This window comes from Chelon labrosus (genome assembly GCF_963514085.1).
Source record: "Chelon labrosus genome assembly, chromosome: 12".
Lineage (NCBI taxonomy): Eukaryota > Metazoa > Chordata > Actinopteri > Mugiliformes > Mugilidae > Chelon > Chelon labrosus.
The window spans coordinates 4,973,116-4,991,273 of record NC_140345.1 but is presented as its reverse complement, the minus strand read 5'-3'; the positions used below and the strand labels follow the sequence as shown (position 1 = coordinate 4,991,273).

Here is an 18,158-nt window from a genome sequence, read left to right as displayed (position 1 = left end):
ATTATATATATATACTGTATGTATGAATAGACAAATAAACTTGGCGTAAACTTTAATAAATATGTTGCATAAGTGAAAATTGAGCAACAAAATAATCATAAAACCCTATACAGATGTAAAATTAAAAACAAAAAAAAAACAAAAAAAAAAAACAATAATTAAATGGGACAAAAATAAAACAAACATGGGATACATGTTGTGTCAACTGCTACTAACAAGTGTATCATATCCACAACTAAAAGGGACAAGCTGTTAGGTTCGTCAACTTAAATTGAAACTTTGAAAACTGCAATATAAATGATCTCCTATTAGTAAGTGTAAAGAAAAAATAATATTTGCCTAGAATTATCTGAATGTATTAAAATTTTGTGGTTTAATATCTTGGATTAAGTAACTTTCCTGATAATTTATTCAAAAATTACATTTTGAGTACATAAACTCGTGACTGTCTGATGTTTGCATATCTGCAGTGCAGTTCCGCCTTCAACCTCTGGGGCGAGACAGCGAGTTTCCCAACATTTCTTTTGCACTTTTTAATGGGAGAGAAGAAGTTTCAGATTTTGGGGGGTGAGGGGCTGGCCTTTTTTGTTCCGCTGGAGAATCCTGCTTGAACGGTGAGCAGGAGCACAACAGACCAACAAGAAATCACAGCGCCGCGGACAATCGGCCAAATCACAGCGCCGGGAGGGATCACGCTGCGCCGGGGAGGAAGAGTTGTTAAAATAAGACGGTATCGCCCTCCAGCTCTGCCGTGACTAGCTCCAGGGTCAACGGGCAGACGAGCAACTGCCAGCTATCGCCGTTAGCCTCAACTCCTCTGCGGGTCTGGGGGGGCTCTGGAAGGGGCAAGGGGCGGGGGTACACCGAGAAGGGAGAAGACTACACGCCGAGAGGAGGGGGCTGGAAGTCTGAGACGCTTCCACCCTGAAGGGGCCGGCGGTTTGGCCACAGCACCCCGGACTAGCTAGCTTGTACCCGCGCGGCTAAGTGAATGGGATGGAGCCGGGACCGTCTGGCGCTGGTAGGTTTATTTTTACTTCAGTGGTTTAAATGATACACATCCTTAGCTTGTGGCTGCAGATATAGACTACAGTTAAGAAACGGGCCACCGTAGTCTGGCCTTGGCGTCAGGGGGATGTACACGGAGGCTTGGTGTCAACCCTCTCAGTTGCATCGCAACGTTTACAGAGAGATGGGGAGGTCTCCCTTGCTGACTGCATGCACAACTCTTAACAGAAAACGTTATTATTTATCTAGATTTATAGCCATAGACAAGTATCTTGTAGCGCCGACAATATCCTCAGCCATGCGCGGGGGCAGGGAGGTCGTGGGAATCTCGGTGAGGAGGGACGAGGTGAAGCCCGCCTTCAAGCAGCAGCAGCAGCAGCAGCAGCTGGCTGCACCCCACACGCCCCACACAGCACACCAGCCTCCCTTTTAACACTGACAGGTTATGGTAGCTCACAATGTTAAGGTTGTCTAAAGAGTGTTTAACATCATTTCCTCAAAAGCACACAGTTCAGCCCTTTCATCTTTATATGAAACCCAAAATAATCCAAAATTGTGATGTCTGCACATTTGCTGCTGGAGCTGTCAGGAACCTGCTTTTAGTACTGGGGACAGAGACATGGGCAGTGCATTTGAATGTGTGGTTTGACTCTGCATGCTTTACTTTCCATTTACAGCCAGTGTCTATCAGTGCCAGAGATGATCTTTATTTGGCAGTCCTCTTGTTAACACTGAGGTGTGGAGGCAAGCAATTAGAGAAACTAGGCGTCAGAGTTTGACTGCATGCCCAGGTCTCAAGTCCACATATCACGGAAAACCTTGAACCTTTTTTTTTTTTTCGCGGCAATGCTTTTAATACAGTGTTCTGTCTTTTAATTGAAGCAGTGTTGTGAACTATCCGAATAGCTTCCTTGCGCTGCATTTATTTGCACAATTAGCTGAGATCGAAATCACATTATCAATCTAGATCATGAACCTTGAACGCAGTTGAAAAGGCTTGTTTTTGTTTTTTTGGGGGATTGGGGGAAGGGCCCCCCGGGGCCCCTCATTACAAAGTCCGCTTTTGTGCTTGAAGTGTGATGATTCAAAGTGCTATTTTCCAAGTTTGATCTGATTGCCATGTTTAGCTCATGGTCAACAGCCAAATATGTGGAGACATAACTAGTTGGGCCAGAACAGTTGGTGCATAATTGGGTCTTACTTCTCATTCATGTTCTTGGCTACTTGTGATGAGCAACCAGAGTCTACTAGTAAGCATTAAATACTGTTCCATTATGTCTGTGATAGTCTTTTCATATTTCGGTGTGTGTTTGCATTTAGGCTCAGTAGTACTAGCTACGCATAAGTTACGCTTTTACCATGAGACTTCTGAAGATATAAACTGAACTCAGAAAGTAAAAAAACAAAGTATAGTGTAGTTCTGTTATTTTAAAAACATGAGCAAAAAGCCCGTACACATTATCCCAGATATATGTTTTAAACAGTAATTCCCCTGTGACTTGGTCTCATTACGTCATTGTAAAGACAGCAAGTAGTGAGTATGATCGTGTTGTGATGCAGCACTGAAGCTGAGCCATAAGTCTTACTGCCCGGGAAAGACAGCCATTGTGTTGGGCTATGTGAGAGCGCTGGCTCTGCTTCTCACCATCTGCCTTCACTGGCACGCGGGCGAAGTGTGTGTCATTGTGTGCGACAATCACAACAGACACGTTCGCACACATACATGCTATCTAGCACATAGAGTACGTGTGTTCACCACATGCCCGATGTCTGTGTTTATAGTGTGGGTCAAATGTGTGATCCTACACTAAGCAGAGCATCTTTCAGTGTTTATTAAGACCATCACCGTGCCTGTTGAGTTTATCATTTTCTGAAGTCTTAGAAGAAAAAAATGATTGGGTGGTATATTTAACACAAGGATTTCCATAGCAGCTATTTAAAGCAGAGTTTTTACACAGGCACCCTGTCCCGATGTGGGAACACGGTCAGTGCGGGACCAAAAAGGCCGAGGTCTCTTCAGTGTGACCACAGTGGCTCCCTCCCTCCTCCCGTCTTAGCCCCCCCAAAACACACACACACACACACACACACACACACACACACTCACAGACAGGTCCCCTGATATCCATGACAATGCCGTGTTGCCGTGGTGTCTCCATGGTGAGGCTGGGAATGTAGAGGGGGGCCCCCTGTGTTTGTGTGCATGGGTGTGTGTTCACCGTAGCAGGGGCGATCACGCTGTCGTACACCCGTGTGTTTGTGTGTGAGGGATGGAGGAGCAGGGCAGCTGGGGTCTTTGTTGTGGTGGAGGAGGGCTGTTCTCTGGGGACCCTGAGGTTAAAGCAGCGGGCCCCTCTCAGGCAGGAGTCACAGCTAGCCTCGCATGTAGCACCCAGTCTAGGACCCACCCCGCCTTTTACCAGATCGCCCGACTCAATCAGACTTTACTTCTATCACGTAGAACTAGTGTGGACACTGATAATCGCGCGTCAGAGGGATGGGATTTGCATGATTTGCACTGTTTAGAAAATACTGCTTCTGTAGGCCCGCACTGTATGAGGCCACATCCCAATGTAAAGATCAATGGAAGCAGAAATTAGACATTGTCCTAAAGTAAAGCAGTTGTTAAAGTACTTGGTTCCCCTTGGTGAAGCTATCATTTCAGCCCTATTATAAGTCAATCTATTTATTTTCCTCATTCAGTGCACAAATATTAGAAAAAGCTGTTATTTGGCAAATTTGCCCAATCAACAATCTGGAGCCAGCAGAAGTTTGCCGCTTTTCCTTAAACAATTAATCAATGATCCGAATTGTCTGTAATTAGTCTGAGAGAGAAATGATCAGAAGCACAAAACAGATTGCCATAACTGAACGTGAAACTTTTCTACTTCAAGAGGAACTTTACTAATTTATGTCTTTCTGTCCTCCCTTTTCCTCTTCCTTGTTCATCTTGTTGTTTTGTCTTGTCAATATTCCCCTCCTTGCACTTCTTCAATGACATAATCCTGTCTCTATCTGCTGCTTCACTTTTTCCTTGTCGTTGTTTCTTTCCTGTCCTATCTTCCCTCTCCCTGCCTTCCTGCCTCTGCAACTGACTGTTGTGGACACTTATCGTGTCCTCTTTGCCCATGCCTACGCTTCCTTCCTGGCCTATGCCCACAAATCTTCGCCCCTTGTGTTCACGACCGCTTCCTTTGCCACCTCTGCACTTCTCTTTATCTCTTGCGTGTCCGCTTTGCCTGTGCCGTTTCTTTCCTTTAACGTGTGCTTTTCCTGTCCTCTCTCTGTCCTGTTTTGTGTACATTCGCTTGCCTCATTCCGTCTTTGCTCTGAAACTCTCTTCCTGTCCTTGTCAATGGCTTCCTATCCTTTGCCTGTCCAGTGCCCATGGGGGTCTTCCCCCCACCCCTGCAGCAGGTGTTCCATGCCCCCCGCCGGCCAGGCATGGGCACCGTGGGCAAGCCCATCAAGCTGCTGGCCAACTACTTTGAAGTGGAGATCCCAAAGATGGACGTCTATCACTACGAGGTGGACATCAAGCCTGACAAGTGCCCACGACGAGTCAACAGGTAATGGAACATGTGGCGGCTAGAATTACAGCTTCAGTCACAACATTTCATGCTCTTTTTTTTTTTTTTTGTTTGTGATTTCCCACGTTCGTTTGAAAGATCACTGCTTCTCACGTGTGGCCGCCTGGCTTGCATTTGAGCAAGCCGACGAGCAGTTGAAATATCTGCTGTGTGGTACAGTCTGAAATTGGATAATGAAACCCCAACAGCCACCAGTAACCACTGGGTTGTCAGCCTTTTCAGGGGCAGCATTAGCAGCTTCCAGCATCAACATTTAAACCCCAGTGACTTTTTATTTTCAGGTTCCTTACCACGTTCTTGCTCGTGGAAACGGTTACTTTTAGCTCAGAACTCTTCAACGTTTAAGCCTGCCTTAGTCGGATGGTCTTAAGCACTTAAGTTTAGAAAAAGCATTGATTTGTGGTGCAGTATAAGTAGATATTAAGAGACATTTTCAGCATATTTCACAAGCCTAATAATATGTTACATACTCAGCTTTATACAGAAAGTTATGCCGCAGTGAAATCATATTGGTGTCAGTTTGGAGAATCAAGAAAGGATTTAACACGGATCATGTCAAGAAGTAGGAAATCTTACTTCAGCTGTGTTCATGTGACCGACTGGACAGATGGTGGTGTCAAAAGTGAATCTCAACTCAACTGACCCCTTCACCTTGGCCGTTGTTTGTGCTGCGGAGTACGCCTAAAGACGCTCTTGAATTGGTGACTGAATGGTGTGCGGCCCGATGCAGTCACCAATGGAGGAGATAGTTTCCAATCTGCCTCACAGATGAAACAAAACAGAACTGCCATGTTCATGATTTGGCAAGGTTATTACTTTAATCCAAGCAATAAACAGCCTGTAAAAATACTTTAATCCAATTTTAACATTCAAGGGGGAATCGTGCTGCGCCTGTCTGCCTTGTAGACTTTTATCACCGCCCTCCAGAGAGTTACTTCATTTAAAAATGACTTTTTTGTCTTTCTTTGAGGGCAACAGGCAATGTGCCACACAAAACATATGTTTTTATCTCATTTGATACACGAGAATTGCTCCTTTCATGAAGGTATAAACTCAGTTTTTCCTTTTTTGCTTTCAGTACAACACTGAAATGGTGTCACGCTTGTGACTCTGCGGTAGCTGTCAACAAGATATGATTGACTATCATGTTCAACGGTTGTCTTATGCGTGGAGTGTGTATCAGGGGCTGGCTAGGAGCAGGAATATAATATATAGCTCCTCTTTCTTGTCTGTTATATGGTACCCAACTGTGGCTTACTAATGGCCTCAGGCTTTTGAATAATTGCTGATAATCATTTATGAATTATAAGATGCTGATATCTCTCAGTGTAGAAAACCCAGATAAACAGTTACAGTGACAATAATTGCAGAGGTGCATTAGTGAAGAGTGGCATCAAGCTGTTGGAAGCTAAATGCCCACCTAACAGTTTTATATTGCCTTGTGCAGCCTTAATTAGTTAGATACTTCACATGTTTTGTTTGTCGCCCGAAAGAAATGAATAGCTGATCTCAAAACCTGAACTGAGTGCCGTGACAGTATTTATTTCTGTCAGTTAAAAGAGGCCTGATCCGATCCTAGTGTCGTCTGTTTTGGATAAAGCAAATTATCTGTAGTTAAAATCCTTTAGGATCTCAGCAGATGTTTTCCAGAGAACACAGGAGGAAAATCCTTTGTTGTCTTCCTAATTAACAATGAAGCCAACCATTTCCTATATATTATTCAGCAGTTTCAGGCATCAGAAAATCTGTAATACTAAAAAGGTCATGTGCAAGAAAATGTGCTGGTGCCATCTCATCTAACGTGCAGGATGTTTGAGCTTCTGTTCCTTTTAGTTCTGAGATTTGAGACAAAGGGTCCAAGAAGGCATGAAAAGGTCAAGCCCTTTGACCTTTCCTTTTCGAAACAACTCTTCATCCCCCCACACTTAAATGAAGGCCAAGGAACTGTGCATTGAAAGGTGCCCCCCACCACCACATGTACCCCCTCTCTTTTTGTCCTTGACTCTCCCCCCGTGACCACGAGATATTGCACCCACCAGCTGTATCCTGCTTGATCAATATTCTATCATCTTAAGAACTGCCCTCCTCAATCATGATTGAGCACCTCCAATGGGGCGATGGGTTTAATTAGCAGAGTGGGAGTTCTGTCTCTTTCTGCTGCGCATTAATCCCATGTTGTGTTTTTGTGTGCGTTGCTTCCTACAGAGAGGTGGTGGAGTACATGGTGCAGCACTTCAAGCCCCAGCTCTTTGGTGACAGGAAGCCAGTGTACGATGGCAAGAAGAACATCTATACTGTGCTAGCACTTCCTATTGGGAGTGAGAAGGTAAATGTTTGCCGTGGTTTTGTGTTACACTGTTACACAACTCCATAATCGCCAGCTAATTTCTCCTCAGGGATCAATAAAGTCTTAAGCCCCTTTCAGGTGGGAATTACAGAATTCCTCTAGGGAAGGGTTAGTTGAATTGTGCTGAAAAGTGTGTACTATTTTAAACTACTGCAGACCACATGTAGTATGTCTTCATCCCATATTCTAATAATGACAAACACCTACTCCTAACTGTCTGATTGCAAACTTTCAGTTTTGTTGTGTTCATGAGTAAGTTAGTACTAATATTTATAATATGAAATGAATAGTTGAGGAAGTGTGTTCTTTTGCTTTCCCGAAGCGAGTTAGATGAAGATCATTAGTGCTCTTATATCTGTCTGGTAAATAATGAGGTCATAGCCAACAACCAGACTGCCGGTTTAGCGTAAACACTGGAAATTGAGAAAGATGGTTCTGTCCAAGGGAGTCATGACCAGATGAGGGGCAAGCTAAGAGTGTCAACAAGAGGGGAAGTTGCAGCTCCTGGCTTCTAAGGATATGGCAACCTTTCTAAATGGCAACTTGACATTACACACTTGGTTTTGTAAGGATTAAACAAGCAAAACAGAATGTCTGTAGTAGTGAGATTTAGAGGTTTGTGTAAGATGTTGTTACTATTACAGACCGCGGCTAACCCTAATAGTTCTGCTAAGCTAATGTTACTTTGGTGTAGCTTCATATTTTCTGTCTTTGTTTGAGAGTGGCTTTGATTTTCTCTCATTCAACTCCCAAGAGTTGCAAAATAAAGCAAAGTAAAAAGCAAAGGATTTCTTTGTTGATTAATGCTCTTGTAGTATGGCATATGGACATATTTATAGGCATAGAAGCATACAAACGCAATGTTGATGTCCGTCTCCTCATTCTTAAGCTCAGCTCTTTCTGTCCTCTATGACTCCAGGTGGATTTTGAGGTCACTATCCCTGGCGAGGGTAAGGATCGAATCTTCAAGGTGTCCATCCGTTGGCTGGCCAAGGTGTCATGGCGCCTGCTGCAGGAGACCCTGGTTAGCGGCCGGCTGCAGGTCCCCCTCGACTCAGTTCAAGCCCTGGATGTGGCCATGCGCCACTTGGCCTCTATGAGGTAGTGACCCCTTATATCTTTGACAGGCACAGATGCAACATACATAACTCGGATCATCAGAAAGTGCTAAAAGTTATATGCACAGATGCATATATGCAGCTTAACCATGTTAACTGAGTTGCCCTCATCACGTGAATAAGATGATTGTAGCTCCAGGTGTCAGAATCACCTAACAAAAGATGCTTGATAGCTGAGACCTGTGTGAAAGTTTCAAGTTCAAGTAACAAAATAATTATCAGTGGCTTTGTAAAAAAAAAAAAAAAGTAGTCTTCAAGCCACAGGCGTCAGATTTTTCTTTATTTCAAAAATTACCTTTCAGAAAATATAGCACTGACTTTACTGGATATGAACTCACGCCGAAGTCATGCTCTGAATTTGCACATTCATCACGTTTCCACCCCCTCCAATTAGGTACACTCCCGTGGGTCGTTCATTTTTCTCCCCACCTGAAGGATACTACCACCCACTGGGCGGAGGACGGGAAGTGTGGTTTGGCTTCCACCAGTCTGTGCGTCCCGCCATGTGGAAGATGATGCTTAACATTGATGGTGAGTCACCGACGACAAGCTCAGCAGACTGTGTGGAGTCATGCAGTGATCTCAGTGGGTCTTACTGACATTGCATGACCAGACAGAAATGAAAGATAAAATCTGTGATCAAAGAGGAATTGAACGTTCAGTGACTTCTAAATGCTATCATGAATCTGGTATGCAGCTTATCTTTCTGTTGGCTGCTCGAAACACTAGTTATGGATATGGATAAGTACCCTCTAAGACTAAAAACTACTCTGGACGTCTATACACCCGTGTTGATATCAGAGGTCAGTAAACATATTTCTGCTCTGTCTCCCTCTAGTGTCTGCCACGGCCTTTTACAAAGCCCAGCCTGTAATTGAATTCATGTGTGAGGTCTTGGATATTCGCAACATCGATGAGCAGCCCAAGACTCTCACTGACTCGCAAAGGGTCCGCTTTACAAAGGAGATTAAAGGTAGGCCACCGGGCGTCGCGAAAATACTTTCCAAACAGCATAATGTGCCCAGTGCGAGAAAAATTCTTAAAATTTATACACCTCTATGCCCTTTTCTAAAGCAAACCACTTATTGTTGGCAGGCCTGAAGGTGGAGGTGACCCACTGTGGCCAAATGAAGAGGAAATATCGCGTATGCAATGTCACCAGACGTCCTGCCAGCCACCAAACGTAAGAACAACTCTGGACCACGTTCCACATTGCATCCATCATTATTATTTTTTCAACATATACAAAAATTCTTATCTGTGTTGGACCAACACATTGCCACTGTGTCAGCACCTTCATTTATAGTTCATGCTGTCCTGGCAGTGTGAGTCTGGTCACTCTCCTTTGGGATTTCATTTCATTATTGGATAGTCCTAAAAAAAAAAAACAACATTTACAGCCATTTTGTTAGAAACAAATTAAACTCGCTTAGATGACTTGTACAACTAGGTGGCTGTTACTCTTCTGTCCATCGCCACATGAAGCTCAAATGATTTGAATGATCGTTGATGGAGCATAATCATTTCCCAACTGAGGGGTTTCAGACCAACTTTCCTGCAGTGTCATCTCTACAAGTAACTCCGGCTGGAATACTCTATAACAAACTGACAAATGTCCTTGCATCAACAAGTATTTATTGGTATTTCAGCTTGGCTTTTAGACCTTTCCCTATAAGGTCTAAAAGCCCTATAAAATTCCCTATATTGGGAAAGGTTAGGAATGCTATTTAAAATAAATATAAATGTACTTATTTCTTTATTTAAAACATACATATTTAGGCTGTTAATTAAACTGGAGAAGCAGTTGTAATACAGCCATTCAATGAAGTAGGATAACGCTTGTGTCTCTGATCTTTCTTTCTGCCAGGTTTCCACTCCAGCTTGAAAGCGGACAGACAGTAGAATGTACAGTGGCTCAGTACTTCAAGCAGAAGTACAACTTGCAGCTCAAATACCCCCACCTACCCTGTCTACAGGTGGGACAGGAGCAGAAGCACACTTATCTTCCCCTGGAGGTGAGGAACCAATAAAGAGTGTTGCAACAGTATGATGTACTGCAACCATCTTTACTGTGTTTGAATAACGGATGTTTACGTCCCAGTCACCCCGTATTTACTCATTCTAGGTGTGTAACATTGTAGCCGGTCAAAGATGCATCAAAAAACTCACAGATAATCAGACCTCCACTATGATCAAAGCCACAGCTCGCTCTGCACCTGACAGACAAGAGGAGATCAGCAGGCTGGTGAGTTGTAAAGAGGATTAGTGGATCGAGGCATCACATAATGTATAGGGACATATGAGGCAGTGATAACGTGAGTCGCGTCCTTCTCTCTCCACAGATGAAGAATGCTAACTTCAACCTAGACCCGTACATCCAGGAGTTTGGGATCAAGGTGAAAGATGACATGGCTGAGGTGACGGGTAGAGTGCTGCCGGCTCCTATTCTTCAGTATGGAGGACGGGTAAAACATGCTTCTTTTACCAGCGCAGTGAAATCTTGTGATAGCAAGAATGCAACCACTCATTTGCATGTTTTTACACAAAGCAGCGTACATAGTTTTTCCTCTGGTCCTCTCTTCTACAGAACCGCGCCATTGCTACCCCCAACCAGGGAGTGTGGGACATGAGGGGGAAGCAGTTTTATAACGGAATTGAGATCAAAGTGTGGGCTATTGCCTGCTTTGCCCCACAGAAACAATGCAGAGAAGAGGTGCTCAAGTAAGTACTAATGAGCAGTAGCAGTAGGAATTGTTTTTTTTATGAGGGGCTGTGTCTTGCATTCGATAGAGGTCAGTCATTAGATCCAGTTTTAATTTAGTCGTTTAGCTTGCAGGAGAATAAAAGTGCCACTAAAAAGCCTTTTATTTAAAAAACCAAAGTTTTTTAGTTTGGGAATTCTTTACCTAAATGCATTTTGTCTGTTCATAATAACTTTAAGGCAGGGACAGAATTGCACAAGACAACGCGGCCTCCTGATACATTAGCTTTTTTGCTGCAGTTTTAATATCAGCTACACTCTTGATTTCTTCCAAGGAACTTCACAGACCAGCTACGCAAAATCTCGAAGGATGCTGGAATGCCAATTCAGGGCCAGCCATGCTTCTGTAAATACGCCCAGGGAGCAGACAGCGTGGAGCCCATGTTCAGACACCTGAAGAACACCTACTCTGGTCTTCAGCTCATCATCGTCATCCTTCCAGGAAAAACGCCAGTCTATGGTATTTTATTTTGTTAAACCTTTAACAAAACTATTAAATGCTGTGGTCTGACATAGTTACCAGACTTTTCTGTGAAAGCATCATCATCATCATCATCATCATCATCATGGGATTTTTGAAAAACTGTACTATAAAATATTCACTCAGTACATAAGAATTGTGATGTCTAATTCACAATCTTTCCAATTTAGCGGAGGTAAAGCGAGTGGGGGACACCCTCTTGGGCATGGCGACCCAGTGTGTTCAGGTGAAGAACGTGGTGAAGACGTCACCTCAGACCTTGTCCAACCTCTGCCTCAAGATCAATGTGAAGCTGGGAGGCATCAACAACATCCTGGTGCCTCACCAACGGTAAGGTTCTGTTTGAGCTATTTTAGTACTTGTACATGTTTTAGGTATGGTCTTTTCTGTAATAGAGATTAGATATATTTTGGACAAGGACACCAGCAGGAAGATGAATAATACTTCTGTCACACACAGTATAGTTGATTAACCCTGTTAATGCATTCACATAAAGCTACTGCCACAGTTCTTTGCTCTGTACACTAACTATGTGTCAATATTCAATCAGTAGATTAATACCAAACTTTCTCCACATACTATATACAACTTAATGTGTCGGTATTCAGTTGAGATTTTTAATTTCTCTTAGTTTGATGTGGGATCCATCTCACCATTTCATATGTGACGATAATACAGTATAACTCCTTAAAAGCAACCCAGCACTGCCTGGATGAGCAAGTTCACTCTGCATCTCCTCTTCTGTTTTCTGTCTCAGGTCAGCAGTATTTCAGCAGCCGGTTATCTTCCTGGGAGCAGACGTCACACACCCCCCTGCTGGAGATGGCAAGAAGCCCTCCATTACTGCTGTAAGTCTCAGAGATAACGCCTTCATTCTGCCACACATAGTTGACCTCAAACACAATCTCAGGAAGCGGAAGGGAATGTACGAGTAAGGTGTGCCGCACAGAGGCAGGCCATTTGTCAAATTTGGGCGTGCAGGTTAAACCCATGATTACTTCCTTAATCATGACAAAATGCAAGTCAAATTCAAGTACTGATACAGAGAGATTAGTGGATCAAACCTGAATCAGGTAAGTAGGTCCATTTAGGTAAAACAAGGATCTTGTTTTTCTATCCTTTCAAAGCCACAACAGACCTCAATCAATGGCATATCTATTTTTTACAAATATCCACCAAGCCACAACATTATGGCACCAGTCAGTAAGTGGGATATATTTAGCTGTAAGTGAACATTGGAGAGTTAGAAGCAGGAAACATGTTCAAGGACAGGAACCAAATGTTCATAGCTTGAGGAGTGGGTCAGAGGAACTGCAGCTCTTGTGAGGTGTTCCCAGTCTTCATTGTCAGTACCTATCAAAAGTGCTCTGAGGAATGAGAAGTGTTGAATTGGCAGCTGCTGAAAAAATGAATGCTACATGGCACCAGGATGAAAGGAACAACCACTTGCCTTGTGGTGTGCAGAGGAACATTACGTAGTAATGAAATCATCAGTACTATTCACGTCACCCGTCAGCGGTCACAATGCTGTGGCCTACTCAAGTAAGTCAAAAAATAAAGTTAGTTGTGAGAAACTCTCCCTGCCTTCTCTAATGGCAGCTCAGATACTGAGTTGACTCCTTTTACAGGCAAATCAAGAAATAGCAAGGGCATTTAAATAATGCAAATTATCTCAAGATGTCGTAGAAAAACAAATGCTTGAGGTTGTTGTTGCTTGGTGACAGTTGCAAGAGGTGGCCATGGCACACATTAATGAAGGTACATTAAGAGAAGAATGCCACAGCTAAAAATAAATCGTTTGAGGCAGAGAAACTGAAACACCTTTAATCTGTTAAAGTGGATTAGAAACAATTTAAGAAAATAATATCGTGCGATGTGAGCGTGTAGGTTGATCAGTACTTTAAAACATCCACATGTTTGATTTCCGACGCATTAAAGTAGTCGTTAACGCCCAAACACACCCTGCCTCGAGTGTCAATATTGTGACGTCTACGGTGGACCTCTAGTCGTGATACGCAATAAATGGGACCTAACAAAGGAACAAAATGTAGTAAAAGAGGAGTTAGGGCGGGATCAAGGAAAACAAATGGCTCATCACTGACTCACTTTCACAAAGGAAATGACGTCAACCCTCGTCCGCCCTTGACCTCAGCTCGGCTGCGGTTGGCTGCGTTGTTGCCTAGCAATTATGACAAATGAGTCACACAGAGGGAGGATGGGAGCGGAGAGTGGTACTGATCATGGACCGAAGAGAAACCCGGTGAAAAATGATGACGATTGTAGTGTATGGGTTTGAGTGAGGAGCAATAAAAGGTTCGTGTTGGGCCTCATGCACGTCCCAGCTGCAGCCTTTAGGGGGCGCTAATGTCCACATATACACACACTGGGAAAAAAACGTGACTCATCTATTAAACTGTAGCAATGTGAAAACTGTTGATGCACAACAGATCACACTAAGTAGGTTTCTGTTGTCATGGTAGCATGTTTTGTTGTATCTGCTGTAATGTTTTCTATGTAGACAGATTTACAGATTCACATTACACATTATACTACATCCAAACCTTTCAATTTCTTTTGCTTCTCAGTTATACATATGTCTTTCTATGAAATGCCTTACAGGACCCAAAGATACACTTCTTTGTATGTGTATACCCATGGGGATCGGTCAGCAACTCAGACAGTGTTTAGCTCACACTCCTTTCCTGCTCTCTCTTCCAGGTGGTAGGCAGTATGGATGCCCATCCCAGCAGATACTGTGCCACCGTGCGCGTCCAGAGACCCAGGCAGGAAATCATTGAAGATCTGTCCTACATGGTGCGTGAGCTGCTAATTCAGTTCTACAAGTCGACCCGCTTCAAGCCCACCAGGATTATTTTCTACAGGGATGGTGTTCCTGAGGGGCAGTTGCCACAGGTATGTTGGCTATACGGACTCCAGTGAATGTCCAAAAGGTTTTGAAATCTGGGATTTCTATTATTTGATCAGTATCATGAAATTATGTTAGCAAAGTGCATTTTGCGTATTTTTGCCACTTGAGTGCTAACTTATGGTTTTGTTATGGGTAGATTCTCCACTACGAGCTCCTGGCCATCAGGGATGCATGCATAAAGTTGGAGAAAGACTATCAGCCTGGTATCACCTACATTGTAGTACAGAAGCGCCACCACACACGCCTCTTCTGTGCTGACAAGTCTGAAAGGGTGAGCTTTGTTCCATTTTCATACTTGGTCATTTGCCTTTCTATACAAATAATAAATACTGATCTGTCTTTTCTTTTGGTAGATTGGAAAGAGTGGGAATATTCCTGCAGGGACTACAGTTGACACCAGCATCACTCACCCCTTTGAGTTTGACTTCTACCTGTGCAGCCATGCAGGCATACAGGTATGCGCTCACGATCATTTTACTCTGCCAGATTTTTTTGCATATATTTTCCATCTAATTTTCATTGTCTGTCACCAGGGTACCAGCCGGCCGTCTCATTACTACGTCCTATGGGACGACAATCGCTTCACGGCTGACGAGTTGCAGATTCTAACCTACCAGCTGTGCCACACTTACGTGCGTTGTACGCGCTCCGTCTCCATCCCTGCGCCAGCCTACTATGCTCGTCTTGTGGCCTTCCGTGCCCGCTACCATCTGGTAGACAAAGAACATGACAGGTTAGTGTGCTTATGGAAAACATACTACAGAGTTTCTCAGTTTAAGTCTTTGACCCTGCGTTGGCTTTTAAATTTCTTACCACACACAGTCATCTGAGTGCTGTTGAGTTGATTTTGTTCACAACAAAATGTCTGCCATCAGATAAGCCAGATGTTTAGATTCCGTTTTTTGTTTGAGAGACTTTGCCACTGATAACTTTATTCTAATGAACAAGCTTAAAATGTAACTGATCGTTGCCGCTCATCTTCTCTCCCCGTCGCCACCCTGCAGTGGAGAGGGCAGCCATGTGTCTGGTCAGAGCAACGGTCGGGACCCCCAGGCGCTGGCCAAAGCCGTTCAGATTCACCATGACACCCTGAGGACCATGTACTTCGCCTGAGCTCCACCAACCATCACCGCCATTGTTCCCTCCCACCTCATTTCTACCTGAGTGGGCAGACGGCCCACAGCCACCTCATCCCCATCCCTTACTCCCAACGACTGCCCACTACACATACACCACAGACCTGTCAGTCATTCACCCAAACCCTAGAAACATAAGGCCCTTCTCCCATTAAACATACACAGACAGACTCCGCAGCCTCATGCACTCAAAAGGTTATGAATATTATTATTATTATTGTCATTTTGTTGTTTTTACTTTAACAGGACTATTGCTCTTTTTATGTTGAATTTTTAATGTGGGTATTATTATGTAATTGTATTGTACGCTACCTTCACACTCCTATGTATGTAAGTATGCAATACGGATGGGAGGAAAAATAGGCGATAAAAAAAAAGACAAAATCTTAAAAAATACTTTTTTAACTGCCACCACGATGCTGCCTCTTTACCCATCCGAATGCCGGATGCCAGTGTTCCAAGCCCCTTAGTAGGGGGGTCCTCCAAGGGGTGGTACTGGGCACGCACACTTACATGTATCATTTTAATGTTGTCATGAACTACATTCATGTTTTTAATGTTTTTGAATAATGTTATTTTTTTAAACAGCCTTGAGGAGTCTGAGGTATGGTACATTAGCACTTAGCGTTAGCATGTAGGTGCCACCAGTCCTGCACATAAGGAGTTTGTTAGTACATGGGAGGCTAGCCCTCTGGTCTTTAAATTAGCAGAGACAGAAAGAGCAGGTGTAGCATATCGTAGATACTGGAGAGAAGTCCTGCCGCACTCTCTGTGCTGGTTGGCCAGTCCCTTAGAGATTTAGCCTATAGAGGCAAGCTTAGCATAACAGTAGAGGGACCATTTGCATAGAGTGTATCAAATATACTTGCACCCCATGCACCTAAACCAGCATTATTAACCAGCCAAAAGTGATGCCAACCAATGGAAAAGGGGCACTTAAACAGGAAGATAATCTTTTGTTTCTGTACACATTGCTCTTTTAGGATTTACGAGGCACTTTTTTTTTTTTTAATTTACTTATTGATTTATTTTACTTCAGAATGGTGAAACTGGTATTTTCTGAGGCTTGACACGGACTACTTAGAAGTTTTCACGCCCACACATGCACAGCTTTCAGAACAAAGGCAATAGGCGAAGGCAACACTATTCTGTAGATTTGATAGCAGGCAAATAAACAAGTCTGTGATCACTTAAGTGCTGCAAAGCTGAACTCTCATTCAGCAGTCGACCTTGCTCCGATTCATTCTGCACATTCCAACATGTATCAGCAGAGATGACGCCACACAGTGCGCTCTACTGTTCCACCCACGTACTTCTTTGAGTACCTATTCTGCACCTGTCCAGTTTTTTTTTTTTTTTTTTAATAACACAGAGCTCTTCCCTCTGCAGGCATTTACAACTTTAACCTGGATAGTAGAAGCACACACATTCCTCCCCGTTCACTCTCAGTTTCTTAGCATGTGGAGACAGACCTGTTCAAATGCACTTGTCCACTTATTTCCCTTGAAACCAAACTATCACCCATCAGCCTTTCCATTATCACCCTCTATCCTTGCCAACTGTTCTCACTTTAAGCGTCACACACCTGCAGCATCCCCTGCCCCAATCCCCTACTTTGTGTTAGCCAGTCCCTATTGGTGCTCTGTGTGCATGGGCGGCACAGATAGGGGATTGCTACATTGGACAGGGTGGGCCTCTATTACTACTACTTAATATGCCCTGCCTTTACATCTAGTCACTTTCCGGATTTAAGAAAAAGAAATGCATGTGATTATTTTTTATGACTGGATATTCTGAGCCACCTTACTTAGGTTTTTTTCTTAGAGGTAGGAGCCTCGCGCTCACCACTGCCCGTCAGTCGTTTTGCCTCGATTGTGTAATGGTTATAAAGACTGCTTTTGTTTTTCTTTGTCATTATTATTATGAATATTGTGACTAGTGTCAGAGTGTATCCTCGAGAGGGCACTGTAGAGACGGTCTCAAAATTACACCTCAGTTGCCCTTTAAGCGCCTCAAACTTTGTCTGATGGTCAGAGCCCCTTTGAGCTGAAAGGGATTAAAAGATAAAAGATCAGATGAGTTTGATTTTTAAATCATGTTTATGAACTTGCATAATCAAAATGCCTTTGTACACCGTTTTACTGATCCTTCATTGTGTCCAAGGTGATTTGTATATATATGAATATATAATATTAACCTGTTATGTATTTTGGCCCACCAGTTCAGTTGACAGGCCTTTCACAGTTGGGGGCCAGTGTTTTACCCCTCATTCTGTGCTTTCAAAAAAAAAAAAAAATAGAGAAAAAAAAAGTCTGGGGGGGCATTTCCCAGCACCACTGAAACCAGATGCAGTTCTTCACTCACTGAAGCCACAAAGCACCTTGCAAATGAGGGGGAGACGAAATGGCAGTCGCCCTGAAAATGTATCATGTGGACACCGGAGAGTCCACTCCTCTCTCTCCACACAGCCTCACGGTCTGACTAAGCAATATTGATGCCACTGATCAAGAACAGTCCTTGTCATAGCACTTCCCAGTAGATTTGAATGAAAGGACATGGAAGCATATTATTTTGGCTCTGTATGTGATAGTATGGGATCTCTGTTGGGGAGGGTTATTTTTTAAAGAAAATAAAAAATTGTTTTTTATGAATTCCTGTCGTGTCTTGTTTGCTTTTCGATACGGTCACAAATAAAGGAGCATTGCGTTAAAATCACTTCAAATATATAAATAAAAGACTGCGTTGAGGACGAGGTAATAAGTTAAATACATTGCACATGGTGGACAAT

The 18,158-nt window shown here is 43.3% G+C and overlaps 1 protein-coding gene across 1 annotated transcript; it reads left to right on the top strand.

Moving 5' to 3' along the window:
* The first annotated feature begins 916 nt into the window (after positions 1 to 916).
* ago1 (argonaute RISC component 1) lies at positions 917 to 18,095 on the top strand. Its single transcript, XM_084556722.1, has 19 exons — positions 917 to 1,021; positions 4,391 to 4,577; positions 6,804 to 6,924; positions 7,865 to 8,046; positions 8,458 to 8,594; positions 8,902 to 9,036; positions 9,159 to 9,246; positions 9,931 to 10,078; positions 10,189 to 10,308; positions 10,406 to 10,528; positions 10,651 to 10,784; positions 11,100 to 11,284; positions 11,476 to 11,635; positions 12,063 to 12,153; positions 14,024 to 14,218; positions 14,371 to 14,505; positions 14,588 to 14,689; positions 14,768 to 14,967; positions 15,239 to 18,095. The coding sequence occupies exons 1-19, from the start codon at positions 997 to 999 to the stop codon at positions 15,345 to 15,347; spliced, it is 2,577 nt and encodes an 858-aa protein (XP_084412848.1). The 5' UTR covers positions 917 to 996; the 3' UTR covers positions 15,348 to 18,095.
* The last annotated feature ends 63 nt before the right edge of the window (positions 18,096 to 18,158 follow it).